Source organism: Lissotriton helveticus, chromosome 7, assembly GCF_964261635.1.
Source record: "Lissotriton helveticus chromosome 7, aLisHel1.1, whole genome shotgun sequence".
Classification (NCBI taxonomy): Eukaryota; Metazoa; Chordata; class Amphibia; order Caudata; family Salamandridae; genus Lissotriton; species Lissotriton helveticus.
Genome location: NC_136068.1, coordinates 975,071,877 through 975,097,233, shown reverse-complemented (window position 1 = coordinate 975,097,233; position 25,357 = coordinate 975,071,877). Strand labels below are relative to the sequence as shown.

General features: G+C 45.4%; 1 protein-coding gene across 1 annotated transcript in view; it reads left to right on the top strand.

The window, feature by feature from the left end:
* CSF1R (colony stimulating factor 1 receptor) overlaps window positions 1-25,357 on the top strand; it is a 271,842-nt gene that overhangs the window by 119,532 nt on the left and 126,953 nt on the right. Inside the window, exons 5-9 of the mRNA XM_078653580.1 lie at window positions 7,680-7,839; window positions 8,464-8,650; window positions 16,893-17,002; window positions 17,773-17,893; window positions 18,382-18,551. Of these exons, the coding sequence (XP_078509706.1) occupies window positions 7,680-7,839; window positions 8,464-8,650; window positions 16,893-17,002; window positions 17,773-17,893; window positions 18,382-18,551 (748 nt within the window). The remainder of the gene's footprint in view (window positions 1-7,679; window positions 7,840-8,463; window positions 8,651-16,892; window positions 17,003-17,772; window positions 17,894-18,381; window positions 18,552-25,357) is intronic.

Here is a 25,357-nt window from a genome sequence, read left to right as displayed (position 1 = left end):
TCTGGTATGGGCAAAGGATCTGGGGTTTTGGTAAGGAGACGTACTATGCGGTAAGTTTCTTTGGCCGAGTTGGCTGCAGCTTGTATTTTTTGCTCGAAGAAGGAAGCCTGGGGGTTTTTTATGCAGGTTTTATATTGTTTGAGGGCGGACCTGCATTCATTTTTGCTTTCAGTGGCCCAGTCCCTTCTCCAGTGGCGTTCGAGCTTTTTGCACCTTTTCTTTAATCCGCGCAGTTCCTGGGTGTATCAGGGGGACTTGAGAGATCTCTTTTTACTGGGAAGGGGTTTGACTGGGAGGATGGCATCCAGGGATTGATTGATCCAGCCGTGGAGTTGGGTGTCAGCTCTGGAGGGGTGTAGGTCAAGACTCGGAGTGGTAGAGACGAGTGCTTGAGTCCATAAGACCGTATCCAGTTTTTGCCACGGACGGGATGGTCCTTGAGGGGGGGCTTTAACCGGGGTTTCAGACAAAAGCTGAAATTTGAAAGGGATTAAAAAGTGGTCTGACCAGGGGACAGGGAGGGGGGTGTTCACTACTAGACTCGAGAGGTTGGTAAAAATCGGGTCCAGTAGGTGGCCCTTGGAGTGGGTGGGCTGATTGTCTTTCAGATGGAGGTTAAGGGAGGCTAGATCTTTTTTTAGGTCTTCGGCGATATTGTTTGAGGGGTCGTCGAAGTGGAGATTTAGATCTCCTAGGATCGTGAAGTTGGGATACAAGCAAGCAAGAGAGGAGGAGGACTCCACAAGGGAGTTGCAAAACATTCTCTACTGCCCAGGAGGCCGGTAAACTAGAATCCCTGATAGGGTTGTGGATGGGGGTAGGTGGATTGAGAACAGGACATTTTCACAGTCCTGAATTGGGCTGTCCTTGAAGTGGCAAGACAGGTAGTCACGGTAGATAATCGCTATTCCACCTCCAGTCCCCGAGGATCTGTCATGATGTTTAATGAGAAAGCCCGGAGGTAGTGTTTGAACTATGTCCGGGTCTGAATTGGAATTTATCCACGTTTCGGTAAGGAAGAGGATTTTGAGTTCCGAGTTTTGCAGCAGCATATTAATTTCAATTTGATGTTTAGGGAGCAATCTGCAATTAAGCAGGGCCATCCTGATCCAGCGTGGTTTCGGAGGAAGTCGAGGTGTTAGCCTGTAGGGACAGATTGGACAGCAGGATTGTCCATCCTTTAGAGGGATATTGCTGTGGCAGGGGGTGGAGATAGAGTCCCTGAGATTGAGGAGGGTTTCCCGGGTGTACCTCAGCGGTATGGGAGTGGGGGAAATAGGGGTCCTGGGCCTTGGGCTCGGTCTGGTGTGGACGGGCGCAGACGGGCTTACCTTGGGCGCGCCTTCGGCGCGCAAACGGCGCTCCCGCTGCGCTCGTCCGCTGCGCTTCCGGCCGAGGCACATGGTTTATACGGAGGGGATAGGGAGGGGAGAGTGGTGGGCGTGGCCTGAGAAAGGGCGTGGCCTCTGTCCTCGCCGGCAGGCGTCAGGAGGTGTGTTTGGGCGGCTTGGCGTCAGCGCTAGGATCCGCTGCGCGGCCGATCAGGGGCGAGCGAGTGCCCTGAGGTGAATGCTTTCTATCAGGTGAGTTAAAAACACACAACAATTTAGTGACAATCAATTTTTAAAAGTAGCAAATAGCGCTCCCGGCTTTCCGCCTCAGGAGGTAGGTAGAACTAACAGTGGCGCTTGTGTTTCAGTGTCTTTATGCTTGGCGGGGAGTGGGCGTGGCCTGAGAAAGGGGCGTGGCCTCTGTCCTCGCCGGCAGGCGTCAGGAGGTGTGTTTGGGCGGCTTGGCGTCAGCGCTAGGATCCGCTGCGCTGCCGATCAGGGGCGAGCGAGTGCCCTGAGGTGAATGCTTTCTATCAGGTGAGTTAAAAACACACAACAATTTAGTGACAATCAATTTTTAAAAGTAGCAAATAGCGCTCCCGGCTTTCCGCCTCAGGAGGTAGGTAGAATGTTGAGCCTAGCATATGCGCTGCTCTGCGAGGCATGGTGTAGTCTCTCTGTGGACTTTGACCACGCCCATCTCTTGTAATTCGCTCCTTGTAGTGCCCCTCATAAAATCTTCCTGTTCTATGGTCCCTCTGTTGTCTTTGTCCTGCCTTATGGCAGCTTGTTTCACCCTGGCGAGTGACCCAGTTACATAGATCAGTTCACTTTTTGCCATTTATGCACTTTGGACGCACTACTTTCTGTTTTGTTTCACTCACCGCTCACCGTCCCTACGCCAGCTAATACCTGTTGCTGCCTCTCATGCTTTTGTCTGCCCCGTCAGTGTGCATCTGTGGGATTAACGAGACAAATCGCCACCTATGCTTGTTTTCAAGTTTTTTACTGCCCAAACTTGGCCTGAGGGCATTGTAGGCTTGCACAAGAAAGTCAGCTCCCCTGAGGCTTTTTTAAACACAACTGTTAGACCTGGCTTGTGCAGCGGGTTTATCCCCATACTTTTTGCTTTTTGGACCCTGTTTTTGTTGGTACTATGACTCTGAGCACTTTACCACTGCTGATCAGTGCTAAAGTGCATATGCTCTCCCTGTAAATTGTGTTTATGGATTGGTGATTCCATGATTGACATATTTGATTTACTGGTAAGTCCCTAGTACAGTGCATTGTGTGGGCCCAGGGCCTGTAAATCAAATGCTGCTAGTGAGCTTGATGCACTGATTGTGCCACCCACATGAGTAGCCTGTATCTGTATCTCAGACCTGCCACTGCAGTGTCTGTGTGCAGTCTAGTCCTGCCATGTCAACTTGGCACGGGCTTCCACTTACCAGTCCCAAATCTTCCCTTTTCTTACATATAAGTCACCCCTAAGGTAGGCCCAAGGTACCCCTGTGGGCAGGGTGCTTTGTATGATAAAGGCAGAACATGTGCTGGTGTGTGTCCTGATAGTGAATTAAAGTGTATTTCGTTTTTCACTATTGAAAGGCTATCGGTCCCATAGGATAGAATGGAGTTTTTTTCTTATAAGCATACCTTTCCATTGGGACAAATAGAAAAGTAAAGTTTAGTGTGCCTGGACTCAGAATGTGTGTGGAAATACCACTTTTAGAAAGTAGGTATTTTTTTGCTTAGTAATCCTGTGTTCCTCTGCTGGTTTGTGAATTGACTGTCTGGCTTTGGAGTGACAGGGATTGGGGATGTGCATTCTCTCAGACCACCATCAGGGGTGAGGGGGTGGTTGATGTGTGTCCTGCCTTTCCTGAATGAGTCAGGGCTGGGGTGAATAGACCTGGGCTGCATTAAGAGTAATGGGAGGATTTTTCACTAGCACCTGAATAGGCCCTGTCTGCCTTTAACAATTCTGTCTCCACCTCTTTCCGGGCAGCTGCACCAGAGAGGGCAGAACTGGTTTGGGCTGATCACAGAGCCCCTCTGCACCAAGAGAACAAAGGAATTTGATTTATAAATGTTGGGGTCCAGAACTTTAGATTGCTGCTGCACTAAGGAACCTTCCAAGAAGAAGAACCGGGAAAGCTGAAGGAGGAGTACTGCCCCAGAGCTGTGTGCTGTTGGGGTTGTCCTGAAGTGGTTGCTTCTGTCTTGGGCAGGGAAAGGACTGAACTGTTCTTTCATTATCCTGTTGTTAGAGTTTTCTCCAAGGGCTTGAAGTAGAGCGTGCCTCCTGTTGGAAGTCTCAGGGATAGAAAAAACGTCAGAGATCACTTCTGAGATTCAAGAGGAAATTTTTCCAAGGAGAAGTACTGCCCTTTTGCTGTTTACTGTTTGGGGTTGACCTGCAGTGGCTGTTTATGACCGGGAAAGGACAAGGACTGCTGTGCTGTGTCCCCTGCTTGAGGAAGATCTCCAAGGGCTTGAAGTAAAGCTTGCCTCCTGTTCTGAAGTCTCAGGGACACAAAGACTTTGTTTCCTCTATCCTCCTTTTTCTGAAACTTCTGTTTGAGCTGCCACAGAGGGAAATTGCAACACTGGTGCTGGCGACTGATGCCGTAACCTGCACCGAAGCCTTGGGCACTGCTTGTGAAGTGCACGACGCACAGTCCTGACTTGCACCGTAGGACCAGACACCTGCCAACGCCACGCCACATCGACTCCAAAGCCGTTACTGAGGCCGCTGCCTGCATTGGAGCCAAGAACACTACTTGTGATGCGCATGACGCACTGTCCCGACTCGCACCACAGCCCCAAATTCACCACGGGGAGCCGATACTCGATGTGGGTGACTTCCGAATAGCTCGACACCCCACCATCGTAAGGAACCGATGACTCGCACCCCACTGTGATGTCACCCCCTAGCACCAGTAAGCAACCAACACCTTATCTCCCCGACAACAGTAAGGAACAGTCGCCTCACCTCCTCGGCATCGCAGTTTGGAACTGAGGCCTCACCTCCCCTGGGATCTTAAGGAACTGACGCATCACCTCCCCTGTGGTCGTAAGGAACCAATGCCGTCTGGCACCAACAAGCCAAACAACTAAAAGGGTCTTGACTCAAAGAACTCAGCAAGGCTGAGCCAAACTATACTAAAGAAACGAAACAATTGCCAATACTGAGAATCTAGATTTCAGTTTTCTTTTAACCTGAAAAGAAATTGGTTATCATGAATGTAACATGGAAAACCTGCTTTATCAATTGCAACATATAATTTTATTGCTTCAGAAACGATCTAACATTTTTTACACATTTTTTTGCATGGAAACACAAACGAAATATATACATTTATATACAACACTGAAATGTAAGTACACAGAAAATTCAAAAACACAAAAAATTCAACACGCTATCAAAATCAAGCACTCTTGGCCATACATTCATACTCCAACTCATACACACTAATACTAGTCCCGGTGTCAACAATATAATACAGGGAAATCAATTAACCATTGTTTTAAACAGACCCTTTATAAGACTTTATACAGTTCAAAAACGGAAAAAGGGGGGAGGACACAAAAGTGTTCCTCGTGCTGTTTTAAAGGTTGATAACACAAAAAAATATTTTTTATATGCGACCCGGGACTGGGTCAACAAAGCATCACCTCCCTAATCCCGTTCACCGTCTTTGTTTTCATCGTTTGCCAAGGTATTGTTTTTGGGGGTCTGTGTGACGCCATGCCTGATGCCGGGCACCTCGCTGTCTGCACCGTACTTTGGGATTTTCATCTGTCACGACGTCGTAATAGCTCCAGATGGAGTTATTTGTTGCTACAAGGTTTATTTGTGAGAATAACCTATTTTTGAGGATATCTTGATAACTGTATTGTGGATTTTTGTCGTTTTGGTCTTGTTTGGTTTAGATAAAGATTACTTATTTTTCTATACTGGTGTGGTGTCCGTTTGTTGTGTTTTCACTGTATTGCTGTATGTGTGCACAAATGCTTTACACACTGCCTCTGAGATAAGCCTGTCTGCTCGTGCCAAGCTACCAAAGGGGTGAGCAGGGGTTATTTTAGAAGTGTATCCTCCTTACCCTGCCCAGGAAGAAGAGTCCCTACTTGGACAAAGGTGCAAACTATTGCCAACTAGAGATCCCCCTTTCTAACCGCTACGTAATTAAGTGATTTGCGTGGAACCCCAACAAGCTGCTGGCAATGCCGGGATTCGAACATAGCTACTTGATTGCAGAATCCACACCTCTAGCCGCTACACCACATGCCCATACAGACCAAGAGCTCCTCGGGGTGTGAGATGAGGTTATTGGGAGACACCAGCATGTAATGTGTCTGCCGCGTCTGTCTTATCACCGAACTAAGCCTGCTCGAGGGCAGCCTTCATGGGGCGAGCACGTCAGTGAGCCACTGTGCTCACTTCTGCACCTAGGCTCTTCGGGCTCAGTCATTGATTGTGCTTCTGGCAAGGTGACCCATCGAATTCAGCAGCTCGGGCCTCCAGACAACCCATGGCCTCACCTAGCATTTATGTTTCCACCTGCAAAGCGAGTCTCATCCATGGTTTTACTTGTCACTCTCTGTCCCTTTAAACTTGGACCCACTAGCGTGTTTCATGATCTATTATCAGCAGCCCGAGACCATGCACTGACGTAAGGAGGTAGTACTGTTTACCAAAACTAAGCCATGCCATCTGTGACATCAGTGGTATCACCTGGAGAGTTCACATCATGGGTGAGGTGAACTGAGTGACGAGTTGAGCTGGCATGCACAGCGTCTGCCTGTGGTAATGTTTCAATGTTTTGGACTCCGGTAGAGCCATAAGCTACCAAGCCGATCTAACTGCCCCTCAGTAACACAGGGAAACTCCAAAAATGTATTTCAAGCTTTCACATAGTACCTTTGAGCACAATAGTTCATGATGCCACAATAGTTCATGATGCCATGACTGCACAAAAGCTATCTAATCCCCTGGTATGCCGCTGTGTCTTGCAATTTCTTAGTTGTTTTTAAGTTTCCATTTCACTTTCTCAGTCCAGGTTATTACAGATACCGCTTCCTTGCGATATTCTAAACACGACACTTAGGGTTCCATTAGAAGGGCGGCAGTCCCGTGGGGGCCATTAGGATGCGCCCGCCACACTGGCGGGCGCATCCCGCATTTTTAACATTGCGGCGGGCGGGGCTGAAAGCACCGCCCGTCGCAATGCTAAAAATGCACATTGTGCACTTCAATGCACAACGTGACAGGCACCGTGCGGTGCCTGTCACGTTGTACAGTGAAGTGCAGAGGGGTACCATAGGTACTCCCCATGTGCACTCCCCCCGGGGGCCCGCAACGGGCCACCACAGGACATTCCCGCATGCCAACGCCGCCACGGAAAAGCATGTCCCCGCCTTCACCCTAATATGGATGGCGGTGTCTAACAGACACCGCCACCATATGAAACCCTTTTCCGCCCGGTCACCTCCTTGACCAGGCGGAAAAGCGGCGGACGGTCTTTCCGTCCGCCGCGGTCCCCCCCCCCCGTCCATAGTAATATAGCGGGGGAAATGGGTGGCGGGCGGGAAAGGATGTTGGGTGGATCGCCACCGCCAGGGCGGTAGCGATCCGCCCAACATCCTAATGGGGCCCTTAGCGTCACCATTACTGATAGACATTAAAACAAAAGATTATCTTTTAATGTGCATCTCTAATTAAAAGGGTCAATCAGGAATACATGAAATGCTTAATTGCATTTGCTTGTATGCTTTTTGTTGCCTCAGCCTGTATTTCATTTTATTTATTTTATAAGTGATAGATTTCATTGTAAGTGATTGTCAACATGAGAATGATGCTTTTTCATCCTAGCAAATATAAAACAGCTTTCCACGAACAAGCATTGACAAAACCAATAAGTCGCAATATTACATGTTGCACAGTTGAACTGCTGTGCAAAATGGTTTAAACAACATAAAAATAAGTGCTGGCCGCATCATACTGTTTTTAAAAAAAAAATTATACTTTAAACCATGTTGCACCATGTAAAAAAACTTTACAACAAAGCCAACAGATTTTGCATAGGCAAAGCCTATTTGCTTTGCCAATACTTGTTTTTAACATCTGTTAGTAAAGTTAGTACTATTGCTTGCTGATATAGAGCTATGTTGTGTATTTTGAAAGATAAGGAATAATGAAATGGCCTTAGAGGCTTTCTTATCATCACATTTAATAAGTAAATTTGGCATTAAGAGTGGTGTAAAGGACCCTCATTTTTTCCAGTTGACCATGTGTTTCTCCAGCTAAGCTTATACACTCGTATAGACTATTTTTTTAATTTACAGGTCAGTAGCTCAGACAAGGGAGATTACCGAAATGGCCAATGGATTTTAAACTCCATCCTGCGCATTCCAAAGGTGGAACTTAAAGACAGCGGAAACTTCACTTGTGTGGCCCGTAATAGAGGTGGGATCAACAACATGTCCTCACATCTGCAGGTTGTAGGTAAGGTTCAACAAGTGCTTTGCGTGTATTTATGGGGAAGTCATGTGACTTTAAGCCTTATCTAAATGGAGGGCTCCAACTCTCCTTCATCTAGTACAGAAACATACATACATTGTGATACAATAGATCATCTCTAACCCCACCACTCTGTTGTGAGAAAAGCACTGTAAGTGCACGCCGAGCAGCTCTGCCATTCAGGTCTCAGAACAAGGTGCTAGAGACAATCATACTAAATCATTTCAGCATCATTGTCCAGTCATTATTGTTAAAAAAGCATTTTTTGTCATTTAATTTGTGGAACTTCAGAGAAAATACAAATATGTATTTCGGACTTACTCATTATAGTGACGAGCATCAATGTGCGATAGGAGAATTCTCAATAAACTCTTCCAATTTCACGTAGATCGTTAACCTTTAGACATGCTCCTTTTGAGGCACCAGGGACCCCATTTTCAGTACAGGAACCAGTGAACATTTTGGGAATATGAATAGTCCTTCTCTTCTCACCTAATTTTTTTCGCTTAACACCAAATAACAATGCAGAATGTTTTCAGAATGTGGTGTGGGACTGTGGAAACAGATCAGATATCAAAGTCTGATATGCTATAACGTGTTTGTGTTCAGACAGGGGCTACGTGCACCTGGCTGTCCCGAAAAACGACAGTCTGGAACTAAGATTGGCTGACGAGCTGCATGTGGAAGTGGAGATTAAGGCATATCCTAAGATTCTCCACTGGAGTTGGACACATGAAATGTCGAAGAGCAACAACATATCAAACTTGGGAACTCTGCACGTTCTCCAAAATGACAGGTAATGACATCACTCCCAACTCAAGAAGTATCACCTCTGGTCACTCGTACACTGTTGGTATCCATACTACATAATAAAACCTGATGGGTAGTGTGTTTGTATTCTGTGACCTTTCAAGAAAATGCTGTACCTTCTTCATACCTGACTCCACAAAAATGGGAGATGTGCCCTGTTAATTGAAAAAGGACAGGGTCTCAAAGTGAGTCCACAAACAAAAAAAAAAACTCCCTTTTCTTGACTCTCATGATAATGTGCTGCATAGCTAAAACCTATAAGGTCCCAAATGCAAGACCTATTGGCTATTCCAATGCTTGTTTATGCAGCCGCGTGCCAGTGTTATCTCCTAATTTCTTTCATTTGTTATCATTATTAGTGGATTGGAAGGCTACTCATGCCGAATACAAGAGGCTACAGCAGCATTCTTACCACACCCCCTCGGTGCATGCTCTGGGATGGCCCATTGTCACCTTCAACAGAATGACAATGGTCCTTGGGGGCCGGGGGGGTCACAGCATATGTTGTGCCTCCATTTACCCAGACCATTACACAGAGTCTCCATCAGGTGAGATTCTGCTTCAGATCAGCAGAGTTCACACTCCTCTGCCAAGAAAGTGAAGGAATCTTGGGGAGGAAGAGGAAGGGTGTTAACGGTGCATGTGTGTGTGTGTGTGCGTGTGTGTGTGTGTGTGTGTGTGTTTTGGAGGTGAGAGAACTCAAGGAAGTTGTGCCTTTACCTCCCACAGCAACCTTACTGCATCCAGATGGCAACCACCATTCAGGACCACCAGGTGAAGAAGGGGCTACCATACCAGAGTTTCAAGTGTAGAAAAATAAGCATTGGAACTGTGATCCTCAGTGTATTTTTATAGTGATCGGGAAGGACAGAGGTGTAGTAAAACAAACGCAATACTCTCTAATTATTTTGTTGGCTTTCACCTACAGCTAACTGCATATAAAATATAACCAGTAGCGACTGCTACGGGGCAGTGGTGGTGGTGGGGAGGGAGAAGGAGGTTAAAAGAAAAGGCAAAAACATTAAACTTACCTACCACCCGCCGCTTCTCCTCCGCCCTCTTCTTCGTCGACACAGGAAGCACGCAGGCTTCCAATCTGCTCTAGCAAATCACGACGCTGCTTTTAGCAGCGTCGTGAATGGTCTGAGCTCTGTGGTTCGGTGCTCAGATGGGGACTGGGAGCCTGGGCACTTTCTCCACCTAGGCTGTGCATCACAGCCCGGTGGAGAACATGCCAAGTGCACATGACGGTTTGGCTGGCCCAAGACAGCTGGCCAAACCGTCATGCGCACTTTGAGAGTGCCCACCACTTCTTCCTCTGCTCTGTGGGCAGATCAGCCCGCCTGCCCCTCCCTTACAGAGAGGCACTGAAAAATAAAATGATTATAACAGCATTTTATTATCATTTTATTTTTCCTCTAGGGCGACGTTTCTTTGCCTTAGCGGAGGAGCTGCCCCTGAATATAACGCACACAATTTGAATGAAAAATAAATGCCAGGTAACTAATCTGGAAACTGCATCATTTTTGGGGTAGGAGAGCTCAGATGGTGAATGTAACCATTGTACATGTCTGTGTATAGCAGGAGCGTCCTAGGCATGAAACATTTTTGGTGCACTGGAGAATAGTATCACAGTGCTTCAAGATCCCTGCCTGTTACAGAAAGCACTGTGAATACGTTATTATTTTGAAACTTCATTACACACAACATAATACGGGTTGCTGCAAAATGCACGAAGTTTATGTTTAAGACAAAACAAGTGCTTTCTAAATATATTTTTTAGTGAGATACGTTTTGACTACCTAGTAAAAACTTTTTTTAATGTTTCCATTAAAAGGGCACACTCAAGAACTCAGCTGCTTAAACTCTTTCACTACTTTTAGAGAAAAAAACTCGTTGCCATCATCAAGCTGAAATGATTCTATCTATAATAATAGCCTGCACTGGCTCCGAGGCAGGCTTTAGATTTGATGAATAACCAGATGCACACATTTACATTTCTTTAAGGCAGAAGGCACCATGCGCGCAAGGTTTGTTCTTCTTTAGCTGTCTGTTTTCATTTCTTCTCTGACTTTAGAGTTGTTTCCGTAAAATCCATCCCACTGCAAACTCTGAATTGCACCGATGTGTAGCTCCCTGTCTCTTGGTGTCCAGATACGACTCTGAAACACCAGAGCTCTAGATCCATCAGTAGAATGGATACATTACCATCAGAGATCTCTCCTGAGAAGGCCCGAGGGGCTCGGGGTCATCCCCGCTGTGAGGCACTACCTTGTAAATGTCTGTTTTTCAGCACACCAGGGTCATTAGTATATAATTTAGCCTAGGATTTACAGCGTGTGGAAAAATATGTACATGCTCTGGGGTGTCTAGTCTTTTCTGCCTTATCTCCTGGTTTGCTTGCTCTTCTAGCAAGAGAAATAGTTATGCAATTAAGGGAAACGGTTATGGACCAGAGAGTGGGCGAGGAGCTGGCTCTGCACCATCCTCAGAGGCTGCTGATAAAGACTGCAAGGGAGTACACTGCCTACTGTCCATTATATTAAGGGTGCACATTATGCTAGCTTAGAGGATACCCGACTGTAATTTATTGGGTTTTAAGCCAGGACACAGCCAGCTGTGCATGTAGTGTGCTGGGACGGCAGGCTTCACTTTCAAGCCTATGCTCAAAATTATTGAGGCATAATGGAAGAGCGTGGGAGGGGAAGAGCATCTGGATGACACAGGGTCACTGGCAGTGTCAAAGAGTTTACATTCAGTCTTGTCGCTCGTCCTCTTTTTAATCACACATTCTTCCCTTTCTTTCTTTAATCATGCAAAGTGGCAAACCCTCCCTCAGTTCATTAGCTTGCCCCTCATTTTAGGTTGAAAACACAGAAAAAACACAAACGCAAAGCCTACGGTGTAGTGTGTCACATACAATTTTAATGGATAACTTATAGAAGAATTTAAGGGGAATAAGGAAACGGATCCAATTGTGCACAGTTATACCAATCACTCTTTTCTCGAGAGCAGTGGTGCAAGCAGCAGAAACCTGAAGACTTCTAATCTGCTGTTACTTTGTCTATGGTTCCTGGCCTACTACAGTTGACACAAATAGTGGTTTTTCATATAATGCACTTCATAAACTCAAATGTTTCTTGAAGGTATGAAAGGCTGATTTGACCCTGCAGAAGTCCAGTCCTCTGACCTGTACTTTGCACTTAAAGAGTAACATCCCTCACTGATTTTTGCGGACTAGTTCAATAGTTTATTTGACCTGTACCCGGCCACCAGTTATCCTGATGAGGGAAAGTCTTGCAGTCTGCTTTTATATAGTGTTCTTATGCGGTACACTCCATATACTCTGAGACTTGCTCTGGGTTATACTATGGAGTTAAAAAAGATTTGGGTGGGAAGATGACTGTCCAAGTCTTAGCCACTGTCAGTGCTCCATTGACTCGGTCTTTGTCTTGGAAACCATCCTACAGTGGGCAGCCATGCATAAGGGAGTTAGCTGATCTTACAGCTCCCTGAGAGCGGAAGGAAAGGGTGAGATCCTGAAGTATACTGCATTTGTGGATGATCAGATGTTATCCAGGGTCCATGATGTCATGTGTGAGTCAAGACCTAGGAAGCCAGCAAAGGTAAGCTTGGAGCCCATGTATAATAAACAGGTGCTTACCTGTTTTGGGGACCACAAGAAGGTTAGCTAGGCCTTTGGGAAACTGAGAGTGGCACCAACCCCCTGTAGACTTTCGGGCAAGCGGGAGGCTTGGAGAAAGAAATTAAACAGATCCATCAATGGAACCTAGGAGTTAGGAGCAGAAGCTTTGGAGATCTGGTGGTGAGTTGGAATCTGACTGCCTTAGTTTTTGCAGAGTACCAGGGGAGATTACATAAATAGGAGCCTTGGGGAATCTCGTGGTGAAGATGTATTTTATTGACCTAAGTGTGTGCAGGGCTCTGGGTAACATTGAGCAAGTAATATATGATTTAAGGGTGAACAGAATTATAAGGGGACCAGAGGGTTAGCAGGATCCCAATGACACATGAGAATGAACCGTAACCTCTGGGGAACTAAGTGTGAACAGGAGCCTCTAGGATTTGAGTTTGTACAGGACCCTCATGGGACCTACTTGATTGATTGATTGATTACAGGATTAGTAAAGCACAGGCAGGTACCTCCAGGAGGAAGTGTCCAAGTGACCTGTCAGTGGAACTGATCTTAAAGATCCTGAGAGAGACTGGCTTCTTCTTGCACCCACTGATGATGAGCATCAGCCTCACTGTCTTGGGATGAGCAGGTCACCTAGTTCATTGAGAGTAAATAAAAGCCACCCTTATGAGTAAACATGATTCTCTGAGGACCTTGCTGGCCTGTGGACAGTGAGAATCTTAATGTATGAGCAGGAGCTTTAGAGCCTGTTGGCAGAGAGGAGACTCAGGGATCTGAGGGTGTGCAAGGTTAAAGGGAGACTCATAGACATGAAGATGAACAGTAGCAGACCTATGAATGAACTGCAGTGGAATAATGGTATTTCCAGATTTGACAAATGTTACTGGCTCAACAAGCTGTAAATTGATTAATATTTAACAACAAGGGGTGGTGATGGACAGAGTCTCTGAATTAAGCAGAATACTCTCACCCAGTCAAGAGATCAGGGCTAGATCCAACACCGTTTTTTAGCTCATTGCACCATCCCAGTCTCAGAACCTGGCTGTATGCAAATTAGTCTGTCCCTGGCCCAGTGCATCATGGGAACAGGGCAGACCAGACTACAAAAGCCAATTCTTACACTGGGGAGGAAACAAGCTACCGGGGACCGGTTTCTGGCATTTCAGCCGTCTTCGGCCCGGCTTGCTTGAATCCTGATGGTGCAATGAGCAAGGGACTCACATCTGAGTATACCCTTCCACGCTTAGGGTGGACAAAAATATTTAACAACAAGGGGTGGTGATGGACAGAGTCTCTGAATTAAGCAGAATACTCTCACCCAGTCAAGAGATCAGGGCTAGATCCAACACAGTTTTTTAGCTCATTGCACCATCCCAGTCTCAGAACCTGGCTGTATGCAAATTAGTCAGTCCCTGGCCCAGTGCATCATGGGAACAGGGCAGACCAGACTACAAAAGCCAATTCTTACACTGGGGAGGAAACAAGCTACCGGGGACCGGTTTCTGGCATTTCAGCCGTCTTCGGCCCGGCTTGCTTGAATCCTGATGGTGCAATGAGCAAGGGACTCACATCTGAGTATACCCTTCCACGCTTAGGGTGGACAAAAATATTTAACAACAAGGGGTGGTGATGGACAGAGTCTCTGAATTAAGCAGAATACTCTCACCCAGTCAAGAGATCAGGGCTAGATCCAACACCGTTTTTTAGCTCATTGCACCATCCCAGTCTCAGAACCTGGCTGTATGCAAATTAGTCTGTCCCTGGCCCAGTGCATCATGGGAACAGGGCAGACCAGACTACAAAAGCCAATTCTTACACTGGGGAGGAAACAAGCTACCGGGGACCGGTTTCTGGCATTTCAGCCGTCTTCGGCCCGGCTTGCTTGAATCCTGATGGTGCAATGAGCAAGGGACTCACATCTGAGTATACCCTTCCACGCTTAGGGTGGACAAAAATATTTAACAACAAGGGGTGGTGATGGACAGAGTCTCTGAATTAAGCAAAATACTCTCACCCAGTCAAGAGATCAGGGCTAGATCCAACACCGTTTTTTAGCTCATTGCACCATCCCAGTCTCAGAACCTGGCTGTATGCAAATTAGTCTGTCCCTGGCCCAGTGCATCATGGGAACAGGGCAGACCAGACTACAAAAGCCAATTCTTACACTGGGGAGGAAACAAGCTACCGGGGACCGGTTTCAGGCATTTCAGCCGTCTTCGGCCCGGCTTGCTTGAATCCTGATGGTGCAATGAGCAAGGGACTCACATCTGAGTATACCCTTCCACGCTTAGGGTGGACAAAAATATTTAACAACAAGGGGTGGTGATGGACAGAGTCTCTGAATTAAGCAGAATACTCTCACCCAGTCAAGAGATCAGGGCTAGATCCAACACCGTTTTTTAGCTCATTGCACCATCCCAGTCTCAGAACCTGGCTGTATGCAAATTAGTCTGTCCCTGGCCCAGTGCATCATGGGAACAGGGCAGACCAGACTACAAAAGCCAATTCTTACACTGGGGAGGAAACAAGCTACCGGGGACCGGTTTCTGGCATTTCAGCCGTCTTCGGCCCGGCTTGCTTGAATCCTGATGGTGCAATGAGCAAGGGACTCACATCTGAGTATACCCTTCCACGCTTAGGGTGGACAAAAATATTTAACAACAAGGGGTGGTGATGGACAGAGTCTCTGAATTAAGCAAAATACTCTCACCCAGTCAAGAGATCAGGGCTAGATCCAACACCGTTTTTTAGCTCATTGCACCATCCCAGTCTCAGAACCTGGCTGTATGCAAATTAGTCTGTCCCTGGCCCAGTGCATCATGGGAACAGGGCAGACCAGACTACAAAAGCCAATTCTTACACTGGGGAGGAAACAAGCTACCGGGGACCGGTTTCAGGCATTTCAGCCGTCTTCGGCCCGGCTTGCTTGAATCCTGATGGTGCAATGAGCAAGGGACTCACATCTGAGTATACCCTTCCACGCTTAGGGTGGACAAAAATATTTAACAACAAGGGGTGGTGATGGACAGAGTCTCTGAATTAAGCAGAATACTCTCACCCAGTCAAGAGATCAGGGCTAGATCCAACACCGTTTTTTAGCTCATTGCACCATCCCAGTCTCAGAACCTGGCTGCATGCAAATTAGTCTGTCCCTGGCCCAGTGCATCATGGGAACAGGGCAGACCAGACTACAAAAGCCAATTCTTACACTGGGGAGGAAACAAGCTACCGGGGACCGGTTTCTGGCATTTCAGCCGTCTTCGGCCCGGCTTGCTTGAATCCTGATGGTGCAATGAGCAAGGGACTCACATCTGAGTATACCCTTCCACGCTTAGGGTGGACAAAAATATTTAACAACAAGGGGTGGTGATGGACAGAGTCTCTGAATTAAGCAGAATACTCTCACCCAGTCAAGAGATCAGGGCTAGATCCAACACCGTTTTTTAGCTCATTGCACCATCCCAGTCTCAGAACCTGGCTGTATGCATTAATGCACCACATATTTCTCCCAAAAATAGCCCCAGCACTCACCAAACAATACGTTGTGGAAGGTCATGCTCCGCAAATGTGTCCCACTTTTTTTGGGGTGTCCAGGTCTATTTTTGGTCCTAATCTGACTGCCAGAACAGCTACGTATTCTTAAAAATATTTCTTGTATGAATGCACGATATAAGAGAAAATGTAGTGAAGAGCTCGTATACACATACTTAAGGCCTCATTTAGAGTTTAGCGGACTCATCCTCTGCATGCCTTCTATTTCTATTTCTGAGAATAGTAGTTTAATTAAACAGCAGTCTCCTCTCAGTCTCTTGCCTTTCTGCCCCAATCCTTCTTATTGTAATTCTTCAATTGGCTGATACCTCATTTAATAGATCACAACCTCTCCTCTTTAAATCCCTATCCCTGTAATCTAACATTAACTAATCTCTGCAAGCCCATCTAATCCACCAACCATTCCCCTGAACTCACATAGCCCCCACTAATGATCACACTTACCTGGTATTAACATATAAGAAAGTAACTGAAGTAAATTGATGCAATTTCTCTTGAGAGCAGATTACTAATCACAATAACCACTGGACTAACCACTAACCTTGGGTTCCGTAGTAGTGTGCTACTCACCGTATGCCTCGTTGGGTAGTAAGCACTATATAAATCTAATTACACGGTCACAACCGTGACGGATATCCCGTCCACCTTTTTTTGACAAGCGGCATCAGATAGAATGCACCTGTAATACAGGAGACGGGCTATCTGTTGCATGTGTTAGACTAACCCATTCGACAGATTCTAAATCATACCTTAATTTTATCTTCATTTGAAAATGGCATTGTCTGTACTGCTAACACAGAGGGTCCTTCCATCCCTCGTCTGTAGACAATTTTAAGCTCTATTTTTATGTGAGTACATAGAGCGTGTGCTGTTTAGAATGAAAAAATATACTAGCTTACTGAAGCAATGTTAAGAAAGCAACTTGTTGCTTTTCTTTTATGACCCATTATGTGTCTCATGGGATTCATGTCTTTAGAGTCACACTTACCAATCTTGTGCCAAATTTCATTTCTTGCAGCTACGTGAGCCATCTCATCTTGCACCGGCCAAAGGAAAGCGAAGTTGGCTTATATACTTTCTTTGCTGCCAATTCTGAAGCCAACAACTCCATAACCTTCTCGTTGTACAGTAAGTACCAATACCAGCAGTTAATTGTATGGTGTTCCACCAAAGATAAGCAGCAAAAGGGGCAATGCATTCATTCATATGTCTAGAGTTTCATGTAGATTGGTTGTAGTGAGAAGGTTAGACACATCATTGAGATTTGTGGGCAGTGAGTCTGATTAGAAAGCATACTATGGGTTTCAGCATGGCACATTTGAGCAATGTTTGAACCCAAAGAAGGCAGAGAGGGCCATGTGTTTTGAACCAAAAGATGGTTTCTCTGGTAAAAAGCAGAAATAATGTCGGGCACTCAGAAGAGAATAGAAGGGAAACATCTGTGAGAAGGCCTTTAAAGGAAATCTAGAAGGTAGCTGATAATCGTCGACAAGTCTAAAATAGTGAGTGGCGTGTCTACATTTACTTTGTACTCACATTACTGTTTTTCCATATTGTTAATTATGAAGTAGAAGTAACTATATAAGTAAATTAGAAAGTAGAGTGATAATGATTGAATAGCGATGTCTTTAAAGGCAAGTTGTGCCCATCCTACTATTATTTCTCAGTAAACATGCTTCCATCTGGTGCTTTGCCAGCACTTATAATGATCATGTCCTCATCAGCATCCTAGGCCGATCTGTGTTGTATCATTATTTCAAACAAACACATGCAATGAAAGTAACATGCTTGCATTAATATTGCACCCATAGCTCCCTCTGCTGTGATATTCCTGTGTTGAAACCGACGGCTTAGTTTGAAGGATGTTTTAACTTTCCCATCTTCCCTACCTTTTCCAGACAAGCCTTCGGTCTCTGCCAGCTTGTCTCCAATCAACAACTCCAAGGAAATGAAGTGCTATGCTTCGGGCTACCCTGCACCAAAGATCAGCTGGCATTGGTGTAATGGAAGGAAGGAAAGGTGAGAAACAAATTGCAGACCCTTTGTTCCTAAACGTGATCCACACTAGCAATGATGAAGTCGCATGGGCTTGGGAAATGAGTAAGTGAAGAAATTGCCATTACAGCTAAGGCTGGTCTTGGCTTCAGAAAAACCAGGAATATTTTCTTTGAGACAAGTAGATTAAAAGGCAGGTCAAGCAGGACAGAGCCAGTCATGTCATGGAGGTCAAAAAACAGCTGAATGAGAGTAATGGGGTGATTGACTCCACCAAGTGGGATCAGTTTTTCAGAACTGCATGCTATTAATTGAATCCTCTAGTATGTATCTTGGTAGACGACGCTATCCCTGCCCATAAGAAAATGTGTATTTTTCCCTTAAAGGTCCTGTGTTCACCAGCTTTGAAGCTCTTAAAAATAACTTCAATCATGCTTTGCAGTGTTTTGTCAAGCTACACACACTTTTGTCTACACAACGTGCCGTCAACACTCCAACTTCTGTTCCCACAGATGTGATGAGGAGGAGATGCTGCCATTGGAGGGTGCCAACATAGAGGTCTTCTTTGCACAAGCAATAAGCACCTTAAGCCTGGAAGATATCAATGCCAATGCTACTTACATGTGCATGGCCTCAAATATCATAGGAAGTGCTTGGGACTCACTGAATGCTGAACTTGCAGGTAAGGCTTTTCCTGTTGTGTTTTGTGGATGTCTGATGGATGGAGTTTCTGGAGCTGGATTCACTTTTGTCATGAATGATGAAGACTTATAAAGCACACAGCTACACGGAAGAGTGTCCCATCACTAAGAACTAGATGGTGAGAAGAATGGTTGCACTAACATGGCAGCCAACTAAGATGAAAAATGTATGGTATTTGATACAGACTTCTAGCCACAGATTCCTTACCTTAAAAATTCCATAGGCGTCAGATGGGATCCGAACAATTTTGAGCAGTCCCCTAGTGTGCTGGTAGCTAGAGTATTACGGCACTGCGTGGTGTCGTCAACACAGAAAGTGATGTTCGCTGTGCATATATATTCGCCACCCCGGTGCATTGACCTCAGTTCCTTCTTTCCTACGCCATCAACGCAAACCCAATTAGCTCCCTTCAATCATTTTTCAACTGGATTTTTTAAAAATGTTGTTGATGTCTAGTGTGCCTTTTTCCATCATTATTTTTTGGAAGATGTCTCAGAATAAACCTACTGTACTGGGTCCAGCCTTGTGAGCCTGTAATAGACAAATGTTGGTGGCAGACCCCCACTTTGTGTGTCCGTGGTGCCTAGAGAGAGACCACAACTCTAGTCCTGAGCGAAGTGCCAGACCATGTCCCCCAAGGCCCTCTGTGAGGGGTCCATGAAGCTCTTGGCTGCTCTATGTCCTATTTGTGAGGGAGGTCACAGACCTCTCCCAGAGGATCTTGCATCGATCCTCATCGCGCTCCAGCACGTCTTCTGGTAAGTCTCATAAGAAGTAGTCAAAGCAATCTTTGACTTCTCTGCATCGCTCCCACTCTTCAAACGATTTGAGAGACCTACGTCACAAATCCAGACCCTGTTCACAGGTTGTTCCTGTGCAGCTGCTGTCTAAAACTGGGTCCCCTCTGCGACTCCCCAAGTTTCCCAGAGCCAGACAGTCCCACTTCCAACATCGTGAATTCTATGAGGCCATGAGCCTCATATGTATGCAGCTAAACCCTTTGAAGTGGCTTTGGGCCCCATGGGTTCAGTAGGGTCTTCGACTGAAGTTCCGCCGGTGGATCCGCCCTCCTCACCAGTCAGCCCCCAAGGCACATTGTGATTCCCAACTCTGATACAGAGCTGGACTGGCGTTGCATGATGTCATCTTTGCCAACGACCAGGCCCACAAAAACTAAATCGGAGATGGAGCCCTATTTCCATGAAGGGCCCACTGAGGAACACAAATGGAGGAGATTTGAAGATCCCTATGGCTACTCCAACCCCCTTGCAGAGTCCATGGACAATTACACCTGGTAGGAGGATTTAGCTGACATCAGTGTGTGGATACCTGACCAGACACTGGCCTCCTTTTTCCTCCCTCACTGAGCATGAGAATCTGTCCTATGATCAGGCTGCCTTTTAGGCAGTATCTCCTGTTGCAGCAGCAGGGTAGGGTTCTGCACCCAAACCTATCCACTCTCCACCTGGAGATTGAGTGGCAACAGTTGAGAGTGTTGGACCTCCTTCCTGAAGTGGGTGATGTAATCTTGGGAGCCGGGCGTCACGCCACAAAAACGATTTACGCCTGCCAATAGGACACGTTTGTGGCTTGATCTGTATATAAAACTGTTCATCTTTTGTCTGCACCCTTGTCTGAAGTTCTACTGGTTGCCCAGCAAGGCTTTGCTTTGGGCATGGTTAAGGGCTATCTTTCTGACATTTTCACCTTCCTGCAGTTGCCAAAACTACCGTCCCTGCTCAAATCACCTGTAGCATGGTTCCTCCTACACCCTTCCTTATGCCCCAATGGGATCTGGATTTAGTCCTCGCCTACCTCATGTGCTCACCTTTTGAGCTGATGCACAGCTGCCCTCTAAAACTCCTGACCATCAAATCTGTCTTCCTTGTAGCAATCACATCTGCCAGGAGGGTTAGCGAATTCCATTAACCCTCAAGTACACTACCTTTTTCCCAAACAAACTGGATCTTAGAATCCAAGCATCCTTTTGCCAAAGTTGGCGATACCTTTTCACATCGCAAACACAAAGAGATGATGGACCGAGTACTGAAACTTTTCAGACACTCACCCCCAGTCACAAATCTGGGTTGAATCCATCATCGTTCATTAGCTCGCTTCGTCACCCCAGTTCAGACCCAGCGATATGCAAATCAGTCTAGATCCTGTGCCTCATGAGAACAGTCCTGACCAAACTGCAAGGCAAGGTCTGTCCTGGACCGGAAACAATCGGCAGACTATCATGCTGCCTACTTTCTTCGCCCCTCCTCAGCCTACTAAGGAAGAGGAGAGATTCCACCACCTGGACCCAAAAAGAGCACTGTCTTTTTATTTCCATCGCACCAAAATTTCCAGGTGGATGATCAACTCATTGTTGACTTCATGTGTGCGAAGAAGGGCTAATCAGTACACAAAGGAACCATCTCCAGATGGATAGTCCTTTATATTAAAATCTTCTATGCAATGGCTAAACAGCAGCCCCCTGAGTGCTAAGAGCTCATTCTACCAGAACTAAAGCTGTGACTACTGCGTTGGCAAGAGGGGACCCCGTTCTGGAAATCTGTCAGGCAGCCATGTTGGCATCACTCCATGATTTTGATAAACAGTACTATCTAGACAGTCAGGTCCAGTATTGTGGGTATTTCGTCTTTTTAGTCCTCCAGGACTTCTTAGTGCAATGCAGTCTGAAAACCCACTTCCAGGGAGAGATTGCTCTGGTATCTATTCCAAGGTCAGGACTCTGCAGCTGGAAGTCTCTATCAGATGAACAAGGTTCTTGCCTTCAGTAACACCTTATCTGATAGAGGCTCTATTTTGTCTCAGATTCCTTACTGATCTGTCCCGTTCTCTGAACTGTTTGTCATTTACAACAAAAGAGATCCTTCAAGACCTCACTTTTACACACTAGTCATTTCTCCTCAGCTTGACTCTGGCCTTCTAGTGGGGAAACACAGTCAAAAGCTAAGGTCAGCGCACTGGGGTGGCACCTATATAGGCACCGCACAGGTCACTTCCTGCGGGGACAACACCTCGAGTAGCCGAACAACTCCATCTACCGGCAAGCAAGGGGATTGGTCAAAAATTTCCAGATCCAGTCTGATGCCTGGGGATTATTCTACAGTAAGCAACCTGCCGCTGATAGAGTCTCAACCAGATTAGACGTTACTAAAGGTAAGTAACTTCTTCTTTAAGAGCCTAGTAAAAGGACAACTCCTGAGAAATCCTACAAAGTGAGAGAGGGAGCCGATTCCTGTTGAGTGCAATACCACCCATAGGTCTAGTAAACCTGTCCTGACGGAAGATGATATAGTCAAGGGAAACTGCTAAGGCAATGTCTTATACTAAGCTATTATTGCTCCCTAAAAATCATGGGCCTGACATATGTAGATTCTATTTGCTAAAAGTAGTTGCAAATTGCGCACTAACGTTTTGCAAATGGAATCTAATTTTATGAACCAAACTATAGTACTAATAGATCAGTTTGCAAACTATGTAATTGTAGTGAGTTACAAACTGTCCTGCCAAAGTAATATTCATTAGGCAGGTTGCAATTTGCGAATCACTACAATTGGTCCCAATCAGAGAGATGGGGCATGCAAGGGACAGCAAACCACCATCTCTGTGACTATTTTTCAAAGCAGAAAATTGTTTTTGTTTTAAGCAGAGAGATTTCCTGAACCAAAATGGGGCTGCTTTGTAAAGAAACTTGTACCCGAATTTGCAATAAGTTGCCACCCCAGCTTGGAAGTCTCTAACTTTTCAGTGACTGCAACCCGAATTATGGTAACAAACCATTGATACGTGAGCGTACAAATCTCAATTTGTTAGGGATGCCCACAACATGCCAGTTCCAAACTGCGGTTCATAATCCATTTCTAAAACCATTTATCAATTCAGAAACACTCTCATTAAGAGAATCAGAAGGCTTGCAACCATTAAAGGTTTCGTATATCCAGCCCCACATTTCTATAGTCAGATTGAATGGTGTCTTGTCAACAGTGTACCAAATGTTAGTTCCTCGGGCAAAACTTGAGTGAAAATTCCACATACTTTCAAAATTTGAATTAAAAAAAATATTTACTTAGTTGCTTCAGTCGTAAATCAGCAGGTCATTTTTGTTTCATAAACCTCCACATAAAGGTATATGAGAGGTAATTTTACACAACATTACATTAATATGTGGAAAACTGTGCAGGCACAGATCTTCGTAGGGAATAATCTGAAACTTCGATGTCTCAACTGTCAAGAGATAAAAGAAGTACTACATTTCTGTGAACAAAACTATATAATTTCTGATTTTTAAAGGAAATGTGTCCCACAATTTCTTTTCTGTTTACTTACTGTGTAGGAATGTAGAAAGTTATTTCAACGTTTCCAGATTTTGTTTTCATCACATAATGTTTGAATCCTGGATAACTAAACATGCATTTCTGAAAATGTCCCTTGATTGTACGTCCCCTTCAAACCACAGCCGTTTTTTAAATGTATTATTTTAAAGTTTTGGTAAGATTTGCAATGATTTCAGTGACATAAACTTTTTTACCCACCAGCACTTTGAGTTAGTAGCAGTTATATATTTTAACCTGTGGAGAAACTGAATCAGCCACTCTAGTACCCTATTGTGTGCTGTTCTTTTTAGCACTTTTGCTTTGATGTCAGGGTGTTGGCGGATTTTGCTTACCTTAAGCACTCGGTCTTGCTGAAGGAATTGATTGTGGCAGCATGGGCTGATACATTGTCATTATCCTGGGCTGAATAATTCCTGCAAGACCACAAAACTCAATATTTCATAGGGAGCAGCATAATGTTTGCTCTACCATTACACGTCACAAGTAGTAAATATATATGTGCACTTGCACCATATACTCTGTGTGTCCTAACGTTATTAATGTAAAGTGTTACACCTAAATTCAATACTGATGTGCATTCACCATAGAACTAGAGACTCATGTACACTGTGTGCCTTCGTCTTATTAATATGAAATATGTCTTTAGGTGATTGATAAACTATCCTCACACTATTAAAATGTGTTTGCTTCAGGAACTAGAAAGATTCATGTAAAAGTGTGTGGTAATGATTTCCCCTTAGCCTTTGTAATGTAGTAGTAGTAATACTTTATTCGATAAAATATTTTTTTTATCATAAAAGTACACATTCTTTACAAACATTGGTATTCATCAATCCATACAACAACCGGTATTAAAAAGTAAAAAAAATACACTGTATGTTTAAAGATTACTATATACATTAAAAACATAAAAGCCTAGCAGCATAAAAACATCCAAAAGAGGTGCGAATAAAGTGCGTATATAATGTTCGATTAGGACATTTGTTTTAACCTGCGCAAGCGAGTCAGCCACGCACTACCCAGAAATTTTGCCACACCGCAAACCAAAACTAGCGATGAGGAGTCCGTAACGAAAACCCTCAGAGCCATCTTATGACACCTAAGGCCCAACTTCCTACATATCGGCTTTAACCATGTCTTTCTTGCTCCCCTATATGCTGGGCAAGCAAAAAGAAGGTGAGCCACGGACTCCTTCGGGGCAGCACACCCGGGGCAGGATTTATCTGAAGACCTTAAAGCATTCCACCCTGACGTAATTTCCTTCACCGACATAGTCCCAAACCTGAGTTTTAAGTAAAGTGCTCTATCTAGGGGTTTTTGTATGTAGTCAAGGCACGGTTCAAGTTTCCTTACAGGCTTGAACTCTAGGAACCGCTCTGTTAAGTTACCCGATTACCTCTGCGTAAACCCTCCACCTGCACCCAATCCCAGTATAGTTTCTTCATTACATCCTTTGAGGGTGGTGTTTGGCTGGCCCATGCGTCATTCAAACCTAGTTTTAGGACCAGCTGTCTAAGACTGTTTAGCCACTTGATCTTGTTACCCGCAGTGAGTGATATTATTTCATCCAAGGCGGCCGCATAGTTTGAAAGCTCTGGGGTCCGCCTCAGACTAACCCAATAAAGTAGCGGGGGCAAGCAGACTACGTCTGCTAAGGACCGCCTACCCATGTCTTGACGTAATGGTTTTAACGGGGTGGAGGGGGGAAGGGACACCAATTCACGCAGGAACTTGTTATCAGATTTCACTAAATCAGTTATGTTCTCGAACCCCCACATCTCTACACCATAAAGTGCTGAAGGCAATGCTTGGCCTTCATACATCGAGAGGGCCGGGCTACAGGTTTACTCAACGACTCTCGCTGCTCCCTGAGGATCACTCCAGAGACACGCTTATGATTTAAAAGCATTTTAGTTAAATGGTCCTTCCAATTCATCCGACTATTGACCCTTACCCCCAAATAGTCGAATGAGTCTACCAACTTCAATGGGGTACCATTAAGGGAGCCATTATTCTTGAATCTCTTGGAAGGGGAGAAGGCCATAAGCTTTGTCTTAGAGGTATTAATAGCAAGGCCTATATCCTCACAGAAGGAGCAGAAACGATCTAGCAACCTTTGAAGGCCGAAAGGGGTTTTCGATATCAGGAGGGTGTCATCCGCAAAGAGCAGAGTAGGTGTTTTTTCCCCCGCCAGGGATGGGGCGTCGGCTGGGTCCTCCCTCAGATAGTCCACCACCCCATTCACATAGAGGGAGAACAGGGTCGGCGCCATTACACATCCCTGGCGTACTCCTCTCTTCACAGCCACCCTTTCTGTGAGCTGTCCCTGGGAGCCCCATCTGGCCCTTGCATAATTCCCCTCGTGTAATTTCATAATGAATTCCAGGAGAGAAGGGGGAAAACCCATTTTTTTAGTACCCTCCATAACCTAGGGTGTGGC